This window comes from Cervus elaphus, chromosome 17 (genome assembly GCF_910594005.1).
Source record: "Cervus elaphus chromosome 17, mCerEla1.1, whole genome shotgun sequence".
In the NCBI taxonomy this organism is placed as follows: domain Eukaryota; kingdom Metazoa; phylum Chordata; class Mammalia; order Artiodactyla; family Cervidae; genus Cervus; species Cervus elaphus.
The window spans coordinates 17,204,266-17,227,907 of NC_057831.1; the positions used below are offsets into that span (position 1 = coordinate 17,204,266).

At 38.4% G+C, this 23,642-nt stretch overlaps 1 protein-coding gene across 2 annotated transcripts in view; it reads left to right on the forward strand.

The window, feature by feature from the left end:
* The window catches only part of ELOVL6 (ELOVL fatty acid elongase 6), a 135,686-nt gene that overhangs the window by 84,087 nt on the left and 27,957 nt on the right, over positions 1–23,642 (forward strand). For both annotated transcript variants that reach the window (XM_043870731.1, XM_043870730.1), the window contains exon 3: positions 3,369–3,500. In XM_043870731.1, coding sequence (XP_043726666.1) covers positions 3,369–3,500 — 132 coding nt within the window. The remainder of the gene's footprint in view (positions 1–3,368; positions 3,501–23,642) is intronic.

Here is a 23,642-nt window from a genome sequence, read left to right on the forward strand (position 1 = left end):
TTCCCTTTTCCCCACCCCCTCTCCAGCATTTATTGTGTGTAGACTGTTTGATGAGGGCCATTCTGACCTGTGAGAGGTGACATCTCGTTGTAGTTTTGATTCACATTTCTCTAATAATGAGTGATATTGAACATCTTTTCATGTGTTTGTTAGCCATCTGTATGTCTTCTTTGGAGAAATGTCTGTTTAGGTCTTTTTCCCACTTTGTGATTGGGTTGTTTATTTTTCTGGTATTGAGTTGTATGACTGCTTGTATATTTTGGAAATGAATCCTTTGTCAGTTGTTTCATTTGCTATTATTTTCTCCCATTCTGAGGGCTGTCCTTTTACCTTGCTTATAGTTTCCTTTGCTGTGCAAAAGCTTTTAAGTTTAATCTTATTTACTGTTGTTTTCATTTCCATTACTGTAGGTGGTGGGTCATAGAGGATCTTGCTTTGTGTCCAGTGTTCTACCTATGTATTCTCTAAGTTTTATATAGTTTCTGGTCTTTCATTTAGATCTTTAATCCATTTTGAGTTTATCTTTGTGTATGGTGTTAGGAAGCATTCTAATTTCATTCTTTTACATGTAGCTGTCCAGTTTTCCCAGCAGCACTTATTGGAAAGGCTGTCTTTGCCCCATTGTATATTCTTGCCTCCTTTGTCAAAAATAAGGTACCCATAGGTTCAGTTCAGTTCAGTCACTCAGTCGTGTCAGACTCTATGCGACCCCACGGACTGTAGCATGCCAGGCCTCCCTATCCATCACCAACTCCTGAAGTTTACTTAAATATATGTCCATTGAGTTGGTGATGCCATCCAACCAAATCATCCTCTGTCATCCCCTTCTCCTCTTGCCTTCAATCTTTCCCAGCATCAGGATCTTTTCAAATGAGTCAGTTTTTCACATCAAGTGGCCAAAAAGTATTGGAGTTTCAGCTTCAGCACCAGTCCTTTAGGATGGACTGGTTGGATCTCCTTGCAGTCCAGGGGACTCTCAAGTCTCCTCCAACACCACAGTTCAAAAGCATCAATTCTTCCCTCAGCTTTCTTTATAGTCCAACTCTGACATCTATACATGACTACTGGAAAAACCATAGCTTTGACTAGAAGGACCTTTGTTGGCAAAGTAATGGGTTTATTTCTGGGCTTTCTATCTTGTTCCATTGGTCTATGTTTCTGTTTCTGTGCCAGTACCATACTGTCTTGATGACTGTAGCTTTGTAGTATAACCTGAAGTCAGAAAGGTTGATTCCTCCAGCTCCATTCTTCTTTCTCAAGACTGCTTTGGCCATTTGGGGTCTTTTGTGTTTCCATATGAATTGTGAAATTTTTTGTTCTAGTTCTTTGAAAAATGCCATTGGTGATTTGATAGGGACTGCATTGAATCTGCAGATTGCATTTGGTAGTATAGTCATTTTCACAATATTGATTCTTCCTACCCAGGAACATGGAATATCTCTCCATCTGTTTAAGTCATCTTTGATTTCTTTCATCAGTGGCTTATAATTTTTTGCATACAGTTCTTTTGTCTCCTTCGGTAAGTTTATTCCTAGATATTTTATTTTTTTTGTGTTACAATGGTGAATGAGATTGATTCCTTAATTTCTCTTTCTAATATTTCATTGTTAGTATATAGGAATGCAAGTGATGTCTGTGTACTGATTTTGTATCCTGAGACTTTGCTAAATTCACTGATTAGCTCTAGTAATTATCTGATAATATCTTTAGGGTTTTCTGTGTATCTTGTCATCAGCAAACAGCGAGTTTTACTTCTTCTTTTCCAATCTGGATTCCTTTTATTTCTTTTTCTTCTCTGATTGCTGTAGCTAGGACTTCCAAAACTATGTTGAATAATAGTGGTAAAAGTGGCACCCTTGTCTTGTTCCTGATCTTAGGGTGAATGCTTTCACTTTTTTCCATTGAGAATAATGTTTGCTGTGGTCTTATCATATATGGCCTTTATTATGTTGAGGTAGGTTCCTTCTTTGCCCATTTTTTGAAGCATTTTAATCATAAATGGGTGCTGAAGACACCCATTTATGTGGATGTGTTCCACATAAGATGTGTTCCATCTTTTTTTTTTAAATCCCCTTTCATCTCTCCATTCTTAATACTGCCTCAGTTCTGTTTGTTTCTTAGAGTATTTTAAAGCAAATCCAAGACATAATTTCACCCATAAATATTAACAGATAAGAATTTTTAAAATTATGACTGATAACTTTCTGATTTTATTAAAGATTTTTTTAAAAAGAAAACAGTCTGTTCAAATAAGGATCCCCAAAAGTTCAACATGTTATATTTAATTATGTCTCTCAAGTTGCTTTTAATATAGAACAGCCCTAGATTTTGATTTCTTACCACTGACATTTTGAAGAAAGAAAGTCAGCTGTCCTACAGAATGTCCTGGGCTTCCCAGGTGGCTCAGTGATAAAGAATCTGCCTGCCAAGCTGCAGACATGGGTTCAAAACCTGGGTGGGGAAGATCCCCTGGAAAAGGAAATGGCAACTCACTCTAGTATTCTTGCCTGGAGAATCCCATGGACAGAGGAGCCTGGCAGGCTACAGTCCACAGGATTGCAAAGAGTCAGACACAACTTAGTGACTGAATTACAACAGAATGTTTCACAGTTTGGCTTTATCCCCTATCTTTCCTATAGCAGGTAGAAAAATCAGATATTTGATGAGATTCAACCTCAAGGTTTTAGGCCACTGTACTGTAAGAAGTTCTGTGTTCTTCCTATTGTATTGTATGATGTCTGACAATTAGGCTTATTATTAATGATTATACTGAAATTTAATACCTGCCTTCCCTGGTGAAGATGTCAGGAATCCATCTTTTGGGAGCCATAATTCATGTAGCTTGATTTTAGTGTCTTAAATCATTAAGTGTTTCTCCAAAATCCTTTTTTAGTATCATTAGTCTATTAGGAAGATGCCATTTTTAAAGGCTTTCTTGTCCTAGGATACAGGTCTGTCACCTAGTTTTTCTATTTCCAATAAAATGGTCCTTTTAAATTAATCTGTCTGAATTGTCCAACAAACTCTGAAAATTAATTCTCTTGGTAAAAATGTTTCTTTTTGTGCTTCAGTACCATGTTGATGAAATATTTAGAGTTACAGAGCCCCAAAAGAAAAGACATCTATCCTGACATGAGTTAGCCTGCATGGCCTACTTTATCAGGGGAGGAGTCAATAGCCACCATGTTGCCAAATGGACCAAAGTATCTCTCTTCAATGAAGGGGGCACATTCCCAAGAGTATATTTTCAGTGAGTTCGAAGAGAAGAGTGGTATAAAAGTTGGTGAATAAATATAATTCTAAAGAATAAAGATAAATTGCTTAAAGATCTTTATTTCATAAGATTTTGTTTTTCTCCCTGTTCATAGGAAGAAATCTTTCCTGTTTTCGGCTCTGTATGCTGCCTTTGTCTTTGGTGGTCGGCACCTAATGAACAAACGGGCGAAGTTTGAACTGAGGAAGCCATTAGTGCTCTGGTCTCTGACCCTTGCAGTCTTCAGGTAGGTTGTTTTTTGTTTTTTTTCCATTTTCCAAATAAAATCCATCTATTTCATCAGATTAGCTGAAAGACAACAATGCTTAATCCTGCATCTCATATTGTTTATTATTAAGGATGTGAAATAACACCACATCCCGAGAGAAAGGCTTCCTGCAGCCAAGCTTGCCATGCTCTATTCATTTTGAGAACCCTCTGTTCATTTTGAGAAGCCGTCTCCTCTCTTGTCCAAACTGTGCGGTAACTCAGTTTATGTCTTAGGACTGGAAGCACTACATCAGTTCCATTTTTTTTGGCGTATAAATGTTGATGTGGGGGTAAATGGAAAGCTGCAACAGTAAACTGTGGGAAGGGTATGGCAGTGTTCAGGTGGGGTGGGCATATGCTTACTGACTGATACATAGTCAAAAGTGACTTTTGGGCTTTTAATGAGACGCTGGACCAGAGAATGCTTCTGTTCCATATCCCCAAAGCATCCTCCACCTGAACTGACTAACAGGCATATGCTTATGCATTCAGGTCTTACTTTGCATCAGACAAAACTCGTCATAGAGGCTGGTCAGGATCAGGCCTGGTCTCTCCAGAAATATCTGCCAGCCAACATACAGACACACTCCTGGAACCCTGAAGGAACATGTCTAGTTTTGTAATATTTGGTGATTTGACAATCATAAGATGAATTAGCACACAGCTGGTATCCAAACAGGTGCCAGAACTTAACTACAGTGCTAACAAAGGCACCTAGAATAGGTGTTTTGCTTGTCAAAACAAGCAGGTTGATAACTAGGCTTGGGGCGGGTAGGGAAGCAGATATAAATATGCTACAGAATAAAAACCTATTCTTTCTAATATATAGGAGTATTTCTACTTTTCTTGTATTACGCATTAACAGTTCTACTTCTCCAGTGGTTCAGGGGTAAAAAGTCCGCCTGCAATTCAGGAACCACAGTAGACACGGACTTCGATCCCTGGGTCAGGAAGATCCCCTGGAGGAGGGCGTGGCAACCCACTCCAGTATTCTTGCCTGGAGAATCCCATGGACAGAGGAGCCTGGCGGGCTACAATCCATGGGGTCGCAAAGAGTCAGACATGACTGAAGCGACTTAGCATGCACCACTAAGGAGAAATACATGAAATCATTAAAAGCCTCATTCATCACTTAAGGCTTTTTAAAGATGATCAGGTAGGAAAAGGATTTTCAGAAACTTTGATCTGCACATTTCCATCAGGCTGGCTTCCTGCATCTGAAACACTGATCTGCTTGCTACTGCAGGCACTCTATATTTTGGGGCATTTCATAAGGCACTACATGGGAGATACTTGGGATTTGAACCGATCACTAAAGACTCCTTCCGTTTCATATGTATCAGGTCCTCATTCTCTAATACAAAGCAGCATTTTCATTTTTATTTACATTGAAGGTTCACAGTCTGTCTCACCTTAAGTACTTTGATATTTGAAGGAAAAATTATCTTGATGATGCCTTTCAGCATTTTATAGATCTTTCAACATCCCCTGAACCTTTATCTTCTGTTTTTTTTAACCTTAGCACATATAAGAGGGAAGAAGAAAGTCCAGGGACCCCCATGTACCTGTTCTCCTGCTTAAGCAGTTATCAACACTGTTTCATCTGTATTCCCACCAACTACTTCCTTGACCCAAATTATTGGGAACTATTACAGACTCAATTACTTCTGAATGAAATGATACCATTTCTAAAAGTTAAGTAGCCTTACTAGACTGGTCAGTGTCATTATCTCACCTAAATTAGTAATAATTCTTTCTTATTGAGTGTCCCATTTTCTCCAGTCGTTTCAATTTTTTTTTTTTTTTTACAATTTATTTTTAAAATTTTGACCCAATGGATATATACACACTACTATATATAAAATAGTCAACTGATAAGGACCTAAAAAAAAGTAAAGAATCCTCACCCAAACGGGTCCACACTTTTCCATTGGTTGATTTAACTTAGAGGTTTTATCCTTCCTTTCACTTCCAATCCATTGATCAGATAATCCAAATTGTTTCTCTTTTAGAGTTTCCCCCAGACAGGATGTTACTGATTGCATTCTTCTGAAACCCTGTATTCTTTGTTAGGCAACAGAGCTAGAAATTTTATTATATTTAGATTTAATGGGACTTTTTATAACAAGTTAGTGAAACAAAGGCAAGGATAAATACTTGATTCTTTGGTCATATTTAGCAGTTTCAAAAAAATTAATTTGATTACTTAGCATTTGAATAATAATGGGTGTTTTTAAGTATCATTATGAAGTTACAGAATTATACTTTTTTACATGTCAGTGAGTGTGAGGTGAATTTGGATTTGATGTATCGTAGTCCAATGCTATTATTCTTTTTGTTGCTAAGTTAACCCCTGTTTGACCAGAGGGAGTGCCTTCAGATTGGCTCCTGAATCCTTTCCCCATCCTGAGTAGTACTCATAGCTTGATTTTGTGTATGTGTGTGTATTTTGGGGTGTGTATGTGATTGGGGGTGGGGGTGGGAATGACAAGCCATTCCAGGCCAAACATGTTGGCATATCCTTGTCCAGAACTGGAATCAGTCATTTCTCAAAAGATCCCAAATTCCTTTTTGGGAGAAGGAGATAGTATTTAGAAATAACTCTAAGTACTAGTGGTGATTGTCACTAAGTTCTTATTTTTAGGCCTCTCAGAGAGCAGAAATAGAAAATTATTCGTTATTTTGAAAGAATGTATCCAGAGTTAGTATTCATACTTCTGATTCATATTTATGACTAGAGAGTTTTTACTTAATATATTTCTCCTTCTTCCTATGCCAAAACCCAGGTTCCCAAGGTCAGTACTTACTTACACGATAGAACATATGCAATAGTCATTAACACTACCATCTTTTTTAAGATTGACAAGTTCCTGTTTCATCTTCAGTTTCCTTAATTCTATCGGTTAGTTCACTTTCTTCAGAGCCATGTATAAAATTTTGTATAAAATTTTAAAAGCTGAAACTACAGAAAGGTGTCCAAGCATGGACTGTCTTGGATCATATAAAAATTGATCATAATATTCTAATCAGTTATTTGGAAATATTATAATGGAATTCTGTGGTTGTATTAATTGAACATGGTCCCATGTTAGGAAGAGTATATTAAGGTTTCTCTGTGCTTAATTCTGATCAACAGTGCATTGAATGAAAAGGCTAAATACAGAATGAATTTTTTAATGGAATGTTTATGTAAATTTTACTCCTAGACATAAAACATATGCTGTTCATTAATGCATTTAAGTATTTGTAAAAATATCTAAAAAGATAATAGAAGAAAATATACTCAATTCTTACATCTATGGAAAGGGAGAGGAGACAGGTTTTTAAATGCCCATTATTTACTGGAAAATAAGCAGAAAAAATTTCAGAGCTTATAGAGATTGGTTTTAGTGAACCAGTAATCTAGAGCAAAAAAGATTTAAATTTCTTGTGATGCCTTGTCTTCTTATTCAGAGAAACGAAACAAGCATCATGTTGACAGCTCAATTCTGGATATTGGGTGTTTATTATTCTTTGTGCTTTACTGCATTTACAGCATTTTCTAAAATATACACACATGCATACACAATCTCATACACAGCTTAGAGAATCTCAAGTGATATTTGCTCTTTTAGAATCCAAATAGCTTTTGAATGAAATTGACATAAAGCATCAAAAATTTATATAAAGCATAAAAAAAATAAGCTCACAGACAAATGTTTTTATGAGTATTAATAAAAATTCTCCAATCTAGGTCATATATTAATAAAATAACCTTATATTCTTATTCTTATGAATAATAATGTTATTATAAGAATATGTTTGTAGAAAATTATGACTCTTATTTTACTATAATTCACAAATTTTCAAATTCGCCTATAAATGGTGTTTAATATATAAGTATGTAAAGTCCTTACACAAGAGATTCCTGCGTGAGATGGCATGCAATTATGTAGGACCCTAAGAGCCACTGCTTGCCACTAATAGGATGTCATGGATTTGGAAAAAAGAGGAGAGAGAACCTAACTTTACTGTTAGAGGAATTAGAAATAAGGGAGAGAAGAGTAAGATTTTGCTTTTGGAAAATCACTGAAAAGATTTTTTAATGTATATTACTGCTTAAAACAAATGTCTTTTCCCCAGTTTTTCAAGCCTGCCTGTTAACTCCCTTACAGTAACTAGAGACCCAGCTTAGACTTATTTCCGGATACCCCAAACTGTGTTTACTCATGAACTGAGACAACTGGATGGAAATTAAATCAGATATGTAGGCTCCCTAAGCAAAAAGAAACCCCTCCTTTTTACTGCTCTGTTTCAGAAGGAGGAAGGGGGTGTTAGAGGATTTGGTGAGCATTACCTGTAGCATGTTTTCTTTCTTTATCTTTGGATTTTGACTGAATAGAACAGCAGTTTTCATATAGGTCAAATACATTGTAATTTATTGAAGGCTGTCATAAGTTTTGACGGAGTAGATAGGATATGATCGAGTGAGGTTTTTCCCAGGTCCACCATGGCTTTATTTCATTGAAGAATGACTTCTCTGGGGTTTTCTTGAAAATTTCTTCCCATTAACCTCAAGCCATGCCTCCCCTTTTAGACCCAAGCCATCAGCTTCTGTATCAGTCTTTACGGATAAGATTAGGACATAGCAACCTACAACCCAAGGATAAGCATTTTCTTATTTGATGAGACAATTCCAGGTGGCGTTTGGCCCTAGATATTTGGATATTTCCTTAGGGTAAATGCTGAAAAAAATTCTGGTAACTTGGACTAGTAAATCCTGAGATTACTGCTTATGGCAGACAGCCTCAAGCCCTTCAAGGTGCCAGCCACCCATTCTTCCTGAGTCATTAAATCATGTTGCTATGGCATCTCAGCAGGGTTACTTCTGTTGGTTTGTAAAGGACTTTCTGTGTACTGATTTAATAACTTTAAATCCTTCTAGATTGGGTGCAGATGTGCATGCTTCCGATTCAAGCAGTCTTTACCAGGTCTCTGCCTGGCAGAGTTTTCTTCTCACTGGCAGAATAAGGAGCCTTTTTCTAGGTCTCTGACCCAGAGCAGATCAAAGGACAGGTGTCTAGTCGTGCACATTAGAATAAGTTAATTACTTTGTGCTGCATATTTGTAGACACCAGTATCACACCTGCTTCAAATTTACTTATTCCTGTCTCCTGGTGACTCACTCTGGCCTCAATTGCTTTAGGCTTTATTTGTTCAAAGCCAGATATCCCCACTTTACAGTTGGACTTTTTGCCATGTTATTATCCAGCAGTTTTCTCTGTTGAAACTCATTTGTATTTCCTGGCCTTATTTTTATTTTGTCATTGAGTTTCATCTTCCGCTTAAGTATAAAATATATTCAAAGTGAATAGAAAATTACTTTTTCTTTAGTAAGAGTTCCATGAACAAAGGGCTTATATATACCATAGGACACATTCAGAAAACTGTGTTTAACAGAGCAAAGATGCACATGAATGATACTTGGTCAAATCTACTTGTGGTTTTATACACCCATCAGTATTTAATATTGGAAGAATTATTGGCAACTGCCTTATTTTTAAAGAAACAGATATATAATAAAACCAACTGAAACTGTTCAGATGAGAAAAATATGACATTTTAAAAACCCATATTGAAGGAGTTAAGTACATCATTGACCTATAAAGTCATGAAACATTGAAAATAACAAATTTCAGAACTGAATTTATACTCACACGCCTTGTATCTAGTGCTTTGTTATGGTTTCCAGAAGTGGTCCCTCTTAATCCACAGAGAACATTACAGACGATGATAACAGTGATATTAATATTATGAAGGAAATGAATACATAAACTATAAATGTCATGGGGAAAAACTCCTAGTTTTTCAACAACAGGTTATAAACTTCACATTTTTAAAGACACAACATCAAAAGGCCAAATGTAACAAAGCAGAAGATATTTCTAGAAAGCATATACTGAGTAGCAAAAAAAGGCAAGCTGATGAATAATTGTGGCAATGTGATACCTTTTGTGAAAAGTTTAATAACCCATAAATTATAACACTACGTTGTATTTATTAACGTGTATAGTAAAACATTAAAACAACATTTCAAAAGTTCAGGCTAGTGGTTCTTTCTGGGGACTCAGGGAGCCCAGTGAGATCAGAGAGGGTCTGCGGGAGGCTTGCCCTGATTTTGTATGACCTTGTTATTATGAAAAAGTTAAATAAGAAAAAAAAAAACTGTTCGATACAAGTATGGATAGCAAATTTTTTTTAAGTTGAAAGGAAATAATGAAAAGAAGTCAGTTTAAAGGAAAGCTAGCAACTGTAGTCATTTTACAAGATTCTGACAAAATGCTAGTGTACATTAAATAAAGCAAGTTTATGTCAAAACACAAACTTTGAGCCCTGTTGATCCAAACACACACCACAATAATGGCAGATTTATAGTTAGAATTAAAATGGTTTTTTGTATATTGTTTTTGTTCAGTTGCTAAGTTGTGGCTTATCCTTTGTGATCCCGTGGACTGCAGCACTTCCGGCTTCCCTGTGCTTCACTATCTCCTGGAGTTAGGTCAAACTCATGTCCATTGAGTTAGTGATGCCATCCAACGATCTCATCCTCTGTCATCCCCTTCTCCTCCTTCCTTTTATCTTTCCTGGCATCAGAATCTTTTCCAATGAGTCGGCTTCGCACACCAGGTAGCCAAAGTATTAGAGCTTCAGCTTCAGTATCAGTCCTTCCATTGAATATTCAGGGTTGATTTCCTTTAGGATTGACTGGTTAGATCTTGCTGTCCAAGGGACTCTCAGGAGTCTTCTCCAGCACCACAGTTCAAAAGCATCAATTCTTCAGTCTTCAGCCTTCTTTATGGTCTTTATATACACATTATTTATTTATGTTTGTTCTGGGTCTTCATTGCTGCTGTTTTCTCTAATTAGTCACTCAGTCAGTTGTGTTAGTTGCTCCGTTGTGTCCGACTCTTCGCAACCCCGTGGACTGGGGCTTGCCAGGCTCTTCTGTCCATGGGATTCTCCAGGCAAGAATACTGGAGCGGGTTGCCATTTCCCTCCCCAGGAGATCTTCCTGACCTAGGGATTGAACCCAGGTCTCCTGCACTGCAGGCAGACTCTTGACTGTGTGAGCACCGGGAAGCGGTTTGATGTGTACATTACTTATTTATGTTTGATTGCTCTGGGTCTTCATCCGCGCTTTGCTGCTGCTGTTTTCTCTAGGGGTGGCACGTGGCTTCTCCTCGCAGTGGCTCCTCCTGTCACTGAGCACAGGCTCTAGACTCAGGCTTCAGTAGTCGCAGCCTGTGTGCTCAGCTGCTCTGTGGCATGAGGAATCTTCCCAGACCACGGATCAAACCTGTGTCCACTGTTTTGGCAGGCAGGTTCTGATCCACTGTACCACCGTGAAGTCCAAATTAAGAACATTTTTGGTTTTCTGTTTTCTGAGCTCACTGTGTATGTGTAGCTGGAAGGATCATTTGGGGACCTTTCTTCTGGTTGTTTTCTTGTGACACTAGTTGAATCACTTTTGACGCGTTTTGAAAAAGCAAGAGCAATACTAAAAAGAAATGGCATCTCTCCATCCTTTAAAGTGAAGTGGAACCAAGAAACTAAAATCCATACATCCTGGCTTGCTCAGGGTAACCTTAGTTTTATACCCATTGTCTCAGCATAATTATTAATAGCTCCCCTTTCACTCTCAGCAGTGACCCACTTTGAATGGTAAAAGATAATGGTTAATCTAGTTATAACCCACTGAGGAACTGAGTTGGCGTAATAAAACAGAAAAAGGGGAAATTCCAACTATCATTTGCCAAGTTGCCCCAACAAATCTTTATTTTTAGTATTTCTCTCCTCTCTGAAATTTGCTCTTCTGTCCATAATATTCCCAAACATTTAACATATTGTCACTCAAATTTAAAGTATTCAAACCAGATGCCTTTTTGATAACCCTTTAAAATTTTTCAAAATTTGTCACTGTTTTCCTAGTGAACATCTTCAAGTCATTCAAAAATAAAAGCTCAACTAGTCACTGAATTCTAAAGTGAAGTGTTAGTTGCTCAGTTGTGTCCAACTCTTTGTGATTCCATGGACTGTAGCCCACCAGGCTCCTCTGTCCATGGGATTCTCCAGGCAAGAATACTGGAGTGGGTTGCCACTTCCTACTCCAGGGTATCTTCTCCTAACTCATGAATCGAGCCCAGGTCTCCCGCATTGTGGGCAGATTCTTCACTATCTAAGCCGTCTAAGTGAATGCTGGAGACCATGTCACTTCTTGGGAAGATGAAGCTGGTTTGAGACTTGTGGTCAAATAACCCGATGGAGTGTGGGTTTCACGTTTCAGCTCATGAGCTTGGTGCCAGGTAGCTGTATTCCATGTTCAAAACAAAACAGCCGTATTCATACCGGTAATTCTAAAGGATGAGATAATGAAGGTGTGCAATAGAAGGCTATATACTGAACTCATCTAGATTTTACTGATCCAGTTCATCTTTTATAGATTTGATTTGATTTGTTTTTTTAATGAATAAACTCAATTTATTCATAACTACTGCTTATTTTCTTTCTTTTTCTTTTTTTTTTGGAGGCTAATTACTTTACAATATTGTAGTGGGTTTTGCCATACATTGCCATGAATCAGCCACGGGTGTAGATGTGTTCCCCATCCTGAACCCCCCTCCCACCTCGCTCTGCGTCCCATCCCTCAGGGTCATCCCAGTGCACCAGCCCCGAACATCCCGTATCATGCATCGAACCTGGACTGGCAATTCGTTTCACAAATGATAATATACATGTTTCAATGCCATTCTCCCAAACCATCCCACCCTCGCCCTCTCCCAGAGTCCAAAAGACTGTTCTATACATCTGTGTCTCGTTTGCTGTCTCGCATACACGGTTATCGTTACCATCTTTCTAAATTCCATATATATGCATTAGTATACTGTATTGGTGTATTTCTTTCTGGCTTACTTCACTCTATATAATAGGTTCCAGTTTCATCCACCTCATTAGAACTGATTCAAATGCCTTCTTTATAATGGCTGAGTAATATTCCATTGTGTATATGTACCACAGCTTTCTTATCCATTCATCTGCCGATGAATGGGAGACTGAAGGATCTGGAGAAAAATCTCTTAGGAGAAAAATCATCATAAGGTGATATCATTTAAAAATACTCTGATAAACCTGGTCATAGACAATAAAGCTGTAAATCAATAGTCAGTTGCATCATATGATAATCTACTGTTGCAATAAAAAGATATTTCTGAATAGCAGGAAGTTTCCTCCATCTGTAACTCCTCTCCCTCTGTTAAATGGTTCCCGTGGGTCATATAACTGCTCCAACCCCACCCCTGTGCCCTAATATTGTTACTGATGTAAAGCTAAGCCCACCACAGAAGGAACAGCTAGAACCAACAATACTGATTTGGTTTGGCTTGTTTATTTTCAAAGGCTGTATTTAAAGACTCACCGGTTGCTGGATTCTGAATATCCAGTGTCCTTAGTGTCCAGAAACTCCTCTGAGTTATAAAATTCTTCTTAAATATGTTGAGTAGCTGTCTCATCTCCATTTCCATGCTGGAATCCCTGGTCTGGCCTTCATCACTTCACATCTTAGTATTGCAAGCCACCAGTTCCTGTTTCCCAAACGCTTTCTCCATCAAAGCTACTCTACATATCCTACTTATTTCCCTGCTTAAGCATTAATTGAAATGCCTCTGTCTTTAGGTTGACACTTCAAACTGCCCATCAAAGATTAATCTTTCTTTGACGGATCTTTCACCACTGCCCTATGCAAACTTTCCATTCAAGCCAACACTTGTCTCATCGTTGCCCCCCCAAAAAAATACTTTTGCCCATGCTCACTTCATATCTTTGAGCCCATTATCCCTCCTCTTTCTCCATTCATCCTCCATTTTTTTTTTTTTTCCTTTAAGTATTATCCATTTTAGAGTGTCTTCTCTGTAAAGGATTCTCTGATCATCTCAGCCCATATCGCAGCTTCTGTTGACCTTGTTGCTCATGGTCACCTAGCCAGGCTATATGCCACCTTATCTGTGTACCTCTGAGGGGCCATGTGAGTTCCTTGGGGCCAGAATTGTGTCTGGTTGTTCCTGGAACACCCTGGCATGCACACAACTTCTCAATTAATGAATAAAAATCTCACACTTGGCCACTTCTCCAGTCATGTGTAATCAACGTTTTTATTCATTGCACTTGTTCATCCTTTGTATTTCTTGTATCGACTGCCGCAGACAGACCCCAGTTGAGTCTTTCTTTGGTATCATCAGGCTTCTCCTGTGACAGTACAGATGTGCTTCAAGAAATCCAGGATTGATGTCCTGGAGTTGGAGGTGCCTTGCAGAGGCCTGCAGAGTGGTACACAGAATTGTCTTTGTTCCTGCCTGACCTCGCCTCCTCTCCGATCCCTCAGGCCAGAGTGGCAGCTCTGTTCTTCCTCAAACCTGTTAAGAAGGCCGCTGCCTCCGACCTCACACTGGCCGCTCCCTTGACTGAAACATTCACTGCCCATCATTCTAATAGCCTGTCCTTCGCCTCCTTCAGACCTTGGCTCAAATCTCACCTTCCCACCTCCCTGTCTAAAATCACACTATCCATTTTAGAGTGTGATCCGCACATTTAGAGTGTCACTCCTCATTGTCCTGTTTTCCTTTTCTCCTTGACACGGATCACCTTCCAGCCACTATGTGTATTGCTAATCTTGCTCCTTCTCATCTGTAATTCAACTCTGAGTTCCATGAGGGGAAGGATTTTGTCTGATTTTTTTTGCTGTGTCTCTAATGTCCACCTAGGCATTGAAAAAAAATAGCTTTTCCAAATGAAAAAAGGAAATGAAAAGAGATTTGTAAATAGTTGTTAGTAAGTCTCCTTGCCTTTTTTGAAAAGTCTTCTTTCCAAAGAGGGAAATAGGGTATTTTTTGCGCTTTTCCCTTGCCTCTGGGAACAATGTGGATTTTCCAGCATTCCTAAGAAAATAGTAATTAGATTGATTAATTAAATGCTTAATATTTTGCTTTTAAAAAAAAATTAAGATGTCCATTATAGGGGAGGATTCGGAGCTGCTGTAAGAGGTGCTTTCTGAGGAAGGCCAAGAGAACAAACATCACCCTGCTTTGCAGGTGGAATCTGGGCTCTAGGCAGAGCCTTGGCCTCTTCCTTGGGGATGGCATGGACCTGCAGGTCACTCTGCTGCTCCAGATTAAGGGAAAAATCAACTCATAATGTCATGATCTGGTCCAAATAGGAAAAAAAGTGTACAGTTTGTTGTAAATTATGAGAGGATCTAGACTGTCCCCAGCGTGTACATGAAGGGAGCTGCAAGTTAATGAGTCCAGATGGCCGTGGCCTCCTGCTCCCAGAACTACAGTCTGCCTGCCAACCTTTGCTTCTTTACAGCTGGAAATGGGATCCAGTAATCATTGTTTTATTAAATGATTTTTTATAGTTATAAGAGTGAGAATTCTCTGTTCGTAAAACTGGTAACTGTGGAAAAGCACAAACACAAAACCTTTCCTTTCAGAAACCCACAGATAATTGCTATTAATATTTTGATGCATGCCCTCTCGATAATGTTAAGCTTGAGATCCTTTCCTCATAATTTTAATTTTGTGTAATCCAATTAATATATTTCAGTCTGGATGAAAATAGGACTTCAGTAATATGTCTGTATTACAGGTGCTAGAACAACATAAAACAGTGACACATAGGGCATTTTAAATCATTTTACCAAAAGGAATTAGTATTTAAATAGCTAGAATAACAGCTTTTCTGAAACTTGTGTGAGAAATAACATGAGTATTCTTGAAGAGATTTCACAGTAATTTAGGATAGAAGTGTTATAACTCTGAATCATTTGTTAAGGATTATTTTGAGTTAAAGCTGAGTTAAGGATTACTTTGCTTATAAACTTGCAGTATAACCTCACAAATTCTTAAAGAATCCTTGTTTAGTAGGGTTTAAAAAATGTATGATATTGAACAAAAAATTGAATCCTCAAAAGACTTCAGACCTAACTTTTCATAAAATCGCCTAACTGCATAATCTAGAGTGCACCAGGTGACGTGACATCCTTATTTAGATGAAGTAACTACAGTAACCACAATTGTAGACTGGCTGAAGAAAACAAAATGAATAACAGGGAAACGTACTAGAAGCTTATTCGGGAAAGGCCTGTTGGTGCAGAATTAACTGAAATATGGAGAGAGAAAACTTCTTCTTCTCAAGGCATGAGTGTGAGTAGGGAGTGAAGTATGGGAAAGACAGGAGATGAGGGCTCAGGAAAGAAAAATGGATGACTCATGCTAGGGTTAACCACAGCTGTCAGAATCAATGGAAATATGAAATAGTTCTTGCAGGAGACTTCTGACCTCCATCTTGAAAGTATCAGCAGTCCTTTCATGAAAGTTATCAATGTTTATTCTCTGTATGTCAACCAAGAACTCCAAATAGTAACTGCTCACCTGTTTTTGATGATGCTGTAAAATTGAGGGCTGCCCACATCCCACTTGATTTTGCACGTGATCGAAGGACCCAGTTTACTCCCTGGTAACTAACGTGTCTTGTAGTCCATGCTGCCAACTGCTGGTGCTCCGTGGAACTCAATTCCTGCCATTTGTTTTACCAATTCTTGAGTGAAAATTGATGGGGGCTATTGGATGCCTTCTCATCACTTAGGACTGGATGGTGGTTTGTGGTGGAGGCTGTGGTACCCCAGCAGTCCTCACTGTGTTCATTGCAATCCACTATTTCCTTTACAGTTTTCAGAGTCCTGGGGTTTAGAAACAAATTGATATGACTCAAATGGTTGATTTGGGGCATAAGAGTTCATAACTCTCATGCTGCATTTTCCTAACAGCACGATTTTCTTTTATTCTTTTTTATTTCATTATTAACAACACCATGGTGGACAGAGAGGTGACTTTTTGTTTTCTTTTTTTCTGAGAAGCAGATGAGCAGGGTGATTACAGTAGCTGGGGAAAACTGTCCATTGATTCTCGGTATATATGTGTTAACCCATAGCAGAACTCATCAGTACAGCTTAGAGAATCAGCTATCACTTGAAGAAATTATGAATCGTTAGCTATTCAGAGTTTTTTTATGCAGGAGGCAGGGATTCGGGTTCTCTGAAAGGGTTTAGCTTTAAATTATAGTTTATACTGACTTGGAAAAAAAAATTTTTCAAAAAGATCCAGGTCAAGGACACAGAGATCAGGAAAGAAGTGCTGAGGAAGTAAAATAAAAATTTTGCCTTTAAAAAGAATATAATTAAAATTTCTTTAAAAAAAAATAAGAAAGAAAGAACGAAAAACTGTCTAGAATTTTTCCAATTTTAAATGGACAGCCTGGCCCAGGAGGTTGCATCTACACTTCTCAAGATATTCTTACCACCACTTACATTCTTGCTGAGACCAAACCCATCTTTTGTCACCCGAGCAGTGAGGGAATTGCCCTTGAGCATTCACTAATCTGCTGATTGACACCTCTAGGATGTAAATGTATGACATTTCCTGCACTCCTTAAGGACTTCTCCCTAAATGCATTGAGGAGAATAGGATTAAAGTTTGAAGTCATTAAAAGTTAAAGCAAAGACCCATTTTCCTGCCTGTGTATTTCTTTTCTCTTTCTTTCTTTTTTTTTTTTTTTTTGAGAACCGATACTTTTTTATTTATTTTTGCCATTTTATTTCTTTAATTGAAGGATGATTGCTTTACAGAATTTTGTGGTTTTCTGTCAAACATCAACAAGAATCAGCCATAGGTACACCCATATCCACTTTTTTTTTTTTAACATTTTTTTTAATGGCCATGACCTGTGGTATATGGGATTTTAGTTCCCCAGCCAGGGATCTGACTTTCACAGCTGCCTTGAGGTATATGCTTTCTCCTTTTACAAATGAGGAAACCGAATCTCAGAGAGGTTTAAGTAATCTTCCCATGCTTACTGCTAGGCAATAAATCTAAAGCCTATTGTGTTTTACAAAGAAAATTGCTGCGATCTAAGAACCTACTGCCCTCTGGGCCAAATGACTGCTGTCTTCCTCCTCATAGTCATACTCATCACCATGACTGTGCTCTTCCTGTAGCCCAAGGCCCTTTGGGTAGGAGTGCTACATTGGTAATATTCATGACTTGCTGTCCTGATGCAATGACAACACACCAGAACAATGAGCAGCTCTGAGGAGAAAAGCTGGCCCATCTAACGACAAGTTCTCATTGGGCAAGAATCCCATAGAGTCAACAATGTTAGCACCCAATGCCTGCATCTAAAATTTTTTTTAAAAGGCACATGATCTGTTAGTGATTTCAATTATTGAGAAATGCAGAGATATAGGTGATCCATTTGCGACACTGCCAGTAGAAATGACCACCAGGTGTGTAGGCATCCTTGTAGAGTTTTATATTCAACCAAATGCATGTTTTCATACACGGTGTCCATTATTTCTTCATGGGGAAAAGACTGAACATCTATTTCTTCATGAGGAAAAGACTGAACTGTTAATTTTTTAAATTTTTTTAAAAACACTTTATCCTAAATATATGATTATCACTTGAAATATTTATCAAAGTAACTTCTGCCAGAAAGGGAAAAAATTGAATAACCCAAATAAAAAAGACTTCACTTTTTTTTATTTTAAAGAGGAAAAGGAAATCTGTTGTGAAAGTTCTGGCTAAGTTAAATAATAGAGTCTCTACATTAAAACACCAGTATACCCAAGTAAGTCCTCCTGCTTTCACTTGCTCTTGCTGCACTTGGCATTTGGACAGAAAGTAATATTTGTTCTCATGAAATACACAAGCCATAAAACCCTGATGTTGGCTTCGGTGAAAACAAACTCCATACTTAGTTCCACTGAAGCCTTTGAGTAGAAATGACCAAAGGTTGTATAAGCTTCTGTACCGCTGCCTCTTTGTTTCCTTGAAACTTCTGGGCAAAACCCTATGAGATGTTCTATAAATCCTAAATAGGCTTATAATTTAAAATGTTTTTAAAGTCAATAAAACCATGTAGTTTTTTAAATCTTTATTGAAAAAGGAAAGACTAGAACCAAAGTGACTGATTTTTAAGGACAAAATGAGCACTTTTGACAAAACAAAACTAGTAGAAATCACTTTGATTAAAAGTATTTTGTAACAAAAACCAACCAAAAAATAGGAGCTACTTTAAAAAATTAACTCCTCCTCTATCCCACCGTAAGTTTTAAATGATTATTTCTTATTGCAGTTTAAGTAGCTGCACTGACAAGGTAAGGGTGAGTGTCTCTGCTGTGACATTAGTGACAGGTGTGCTAAGAAACTCATCCAAGTATTTTTGCAGAATGAGAAGTGTCAGAGACAGCTGGGCTTGCAAAACCTTCCGGAAGTCTTTTATTGTTTCCTGTATTGGATCAAGTCCAAAAGTGAGGATAATTACCCTCTAGAACTGCCAAGTTTTCAGGCTATTCAGATAACCCTGGTCTTGTAGTAGGAAAGAAATGTGGGCCAAGGTATAAAAATAGTGACTGGATTTTATAAAGAATATTTCTAAGGAGCAATTTTCTCAAAAGTGGTCCTTTTGCTTTGACTAACAGAACGCAAAGTAGAGAACCATCCAGTCAAAACCACAGACAATAGAAAGAGAGGAAATCAGATTCATTATCGATTCCTAGGCTACCTTAATAATCGAAGAGCTGAGACTTTCAACCAGGCTTCACTGGGACTTTTATTTAGGTAGTTCATGAAACCCTTTGCTGGGGCAGGTGAACAGAAGTAGATCCCAGTGTTGAGTGGGAAATTTTTATTGTCCTGAAAGCTCCTTATTTTCCAAAATTTTTAAAGATTACCCTGATTTAAATTCAACAGATCCCCTTTGTTTAGAATTGAGAAGAAATGATAGGTTTTGCTCTAAATTTCCAAACCTAATAACCAGATCAGATGGTATGTGCTGGGTACTTTATCTACACTATTCATCCTCACAACAGAAAATACTATCCTAGGGAGGTCACATTTTTCCAGATGAGATAAGTTCTTTGGATATTTCAAATTTAGAACTTTCATAATTCAAAAGCATTTTCCCATAGGAATAATTTTAAACACAACAAATATATACCTAAGAGTAATTTTTCATCATATCTAACTTTTGTTTCTTCATTTGAAAGTTCTTGATTGCTAACACATTTTTCTGTTCTACCACTAGCCTCCACTTAATGACTACTCAGATAGCATTGCTATAACTTAGCAACAATGATTGTTAAACTAACAGCCCCAGTAGTCACCAAAATCACCATTAAGACTTCTGAGGCACCTAAATGAAAGAATGGTTCAGAAGAAAATTACCAAAGCTGTGGGTATTTCTGTTCCTCATTGATTTGGTGCTCCCGTGGGCAACACTGTAAAGGTAGTTTAAATCAGGTCCACCAGCTTTGAAATTGCTTGATTCTTGAGTGTATTTTAGATGTGGCATTCGTATTCCTTCAAATGTCACATATTAGGTACAGCCTGATTAATATCCTATAATACATCAGTATTTCACAATGTCATGATCCAAATCCATGTAAAATGCATCTACGTTGCTATTTTGCTTAGAGTGATGAAGAAATTTACCTTATGGCTTATAGGTGACAGGACCACATTTAGTTGGTCTAACTCAAAAACCCATACTGTCTGCTCAATGCCATGCTGCTCACATAACTGGGAAAATCAGAAATAAAGATCCTCATTCCAGAAAGGCTTTGTGAGTCGCTTACGTAAGAGGGGGAATATGATCTTACGAGCCAGGGAAGGAGGAGAAACGACTGTTTCTCAAACTGCATCAAAACATCCGGAATGTCTATAAAAAATTCCCGGTTCTGGGTCTTCCTCCAAAGCTATTAAATTGGCACTTCTGGTGGTAGAGCTTGGAAATCTGCATTTTTATCAACCTCCGTGGTTTACTGTCATTAAAATTTCTGTGTAATTTCAGGGCTCTTGAGACATCACCCTATCCCCTAACCCCAAATCTAAATAACTTCCCCTTACACACACACATAGACCTACACACACGCGGGCAATAGAACAGCAAAAGACTTTCAGAAGATGTTCAGTGTGTGGTGAGCTGCCCTACAGAGGTGGCAGACTGACTGCCAACTCCAGCACACTTGACCCTTACTCATGCATGTCTTACTGTGCCTCTGCCTTTCTACAGACTTTCTCCGGCACCATGGAGTATTCACTCAGGTACGTTATATCACAATCAGCTTCCTGGTTGACCGAAAGCTGTCTTGGCAGAGCCAGGGGAGGCAAAGCCAGCCACCCCCTAACAGTGTCTCAGACCTCCACTATGACTTCCTGTGAGGGAAATCTCTCCCTAATTCAGGTTTCTCTACCCCACCTCCCTCTGCTCAACATGCACACGTGATTTGCCAAGTCTTGAGTTCCTGTTTCATTATCAGTCTGCATTTTCTCTCGTGGCTGCCCCATCTGGCCTCAAACTCAACACTACCTGAATCTGTTTAATGGAAAATGTTCACAGCCAGTCCCTGAACTCAAAATTTCACCGTGGGGAATATAATTGCAAGGAAATAAAGTCAAACAAGGAGAGTTTTCCTTTATAATGATGTTTATGGCAGCATTATTGGCACTTAAATAAGCAATATAGAAGGAAAGAAAGAAAGAAGGGAGTGGTAAGTTACAGTGCAAACATGCAGTGTAATACAGATATTAAATAGGGGTTTCAGGAAGTCTTGGTAGCAACATGGGAAAATTGCTGATGATAAGTTGGAAATGTACTTAGGTAGGCTGCTCTGCTTAGGTACTCTAAGCTCAACCATGAATGGAAAGTGAACAAGACTGGAAGGTAATAAAAATTATAACCATTGTGTTATGTTTATAGGGTCATGATTGGTCTTTTCCTCTCTACTTCCTGAGTTTTCTAAAGTCTATATGCTGTAATTAATTATTTATCTTTTTAATAAAGTTTATCAAACTTTGCAGTCAGGGTGACCTGATTACCTCCTATTTACGAGGCTCAATGGAGGGAGTAAGCTTTGCCTTCACCCTCATTGGGCAACTCTCTGCTCAGGTGATAGCTCCAGCGGACCTTCCAGTGGCTTCCTCATTCCCTCTGCAGCAGTGGTCCATTGCACCCCTCTGCTCTGACCTCTAGAAGTCAAAGTGTCCTAGGGCCAATTAGGTGCTCTCTTCCCCCTCTTCCCCTCAGTTCTCTCTCTAAGGGATCTCACCTTATGCAGCCCATGTTTAAATATCAGATGACTCTTATATTGAAGTGTCCAGCCCTGATCTCTTCCCTAGACTACAAACTTCCTTTCATCTAAAGCTACTTCATCTTCACTTAGATGTGCATATGGTAGGCATCTCATGTCTTATGTCCCTCAACAGAGATCTGGATTTCCTCTCTGCCCATGCCCCACTATGACTTAATTAACATGCAGATAAGTTAATTATTAGGTCGAGTCCTCTCTAGCTAAGTACCTAGCATCATTATCCATCCTTGTTCATCAGGTCAGAAATCTTAGTCTTCTTCCTTGTTATTTGGCCCCACTCACAGTGTTCCAGGGTGTCCTCTTAGGAATACAGATTTGTCTGCTACTTGCTGTTCATGTCTGCGGTGACTGCCTTTCTCATTTGGAAATAGAGATATAATATCCTTTTAAATGTTCTCCCTGGTGATTTCTTATATAATGATAAATTATTTAATATTATTCATAATTACACATTAGTCTTATATATGATTATCTATTTTTTAAAATTTTATTTATTTATCTGGCTGTGTCGGGTCCTAGCTGCAACACCCAGGATCTTCGTTGAGTCACTATGGATCTTTTGTGATACACCTGGGGCTCACAGACTCCCTAGCTGTAGCCTGCAGGCTTAGTATCTTTGAGACATGTGGGATCTTAGTTACCAAATCAGGGATCGAACCTGAGTCCCCTGTATTGCAAAGTGGAGTCTTAACCACAGGACCACCAGGGAAGTCCCTATGATTAGCTATAAATGTTACATTAAGTATTGTGGTTGTCTTTGATTGTATTATAGTCTTTTCTTCACACAGTGGTCTGAGTGATCATTAAAAACGTAAATCAAAGGTGTGTCACTCCCTTGCTTAAAATCCATCAGTGTTAGAATGAAGTACTTTTTATGATGTTTATTGTTGATTTTTAATATTACTATCGCTGTGCCGTATGAAACCCTCCAAGGCCCTCCCGGCGCTGGGCCCTGCCCACCTGTTGACATTTCCCTCCTGCCTCCGTCACCCCCCAGCCTCGCTCCACAAGCACGCACAGCTCACTCCTGCTCTGCCGTCTGTCCCTGTCCCGTTCTTCTCCAGGTCTTGGCCAGAGTGGCTCCTTTCCATCAGTTCACAGGTCACTTTTTTTTTTTTCTTCTGTAAGCCTTTTTATTTGAGATATTCATATATATTCAGAAAAATGCACAAATAATTAATGTAGAACACAATGATTTTTTGTGAACAAAGTGAACTCACTTGTGTAATCCCCACCCCAGTCAAAGTGTAGAATGTTATCAGCACCTCAGAAGCTTCCTTCTGTGCCCCTTCCCAGCTGTTATCTCTTCAAAAGTAACTACCAACCTGTCTTTGCCTGTATTTGAACTTCATATGAACAGAATCACACAATGTATATCCTTACGTGTCCAGATTCTTTCGTTCATTGCATTTGTGAGAATCATCTGTGTTTTGCATGTAGAAGTTGTTGTTTTGTTCTCATTACTCTATAGTACTTCATTTATTCATTTATTGTACTCTGGTAGGTTGACATTTGGTTTTTACTGTGTAGATATTATGAATAATGCTGTTGTGAACATTTGAATACCTGTCCTTTAGTGTGTACTATGTTGGCATTTCTATTCGGTTTTTACTTAAGAGAGGAACTGCTCAGTCAGAGGGTTTGGCTTAAATGTCTTTCAGAGAGTTTGTACCAATTTAAGTTCTCACCAACAGCATGTGAAAATTCCAGTTGCTCCCCACTCTCTCCAACCATTGATATTGTCCCTGTCTCGTAGCTTTAGCAATTCTGATGGGAGAATTAGTTAGTTGTTTCTTCTTTTGAAATAAATCAGCTGCCTGGATGGATTAAATCTCTAGGAACTTTTTTTTTTCCCCCTACTAATGTTGTGTGTTTTCGTCA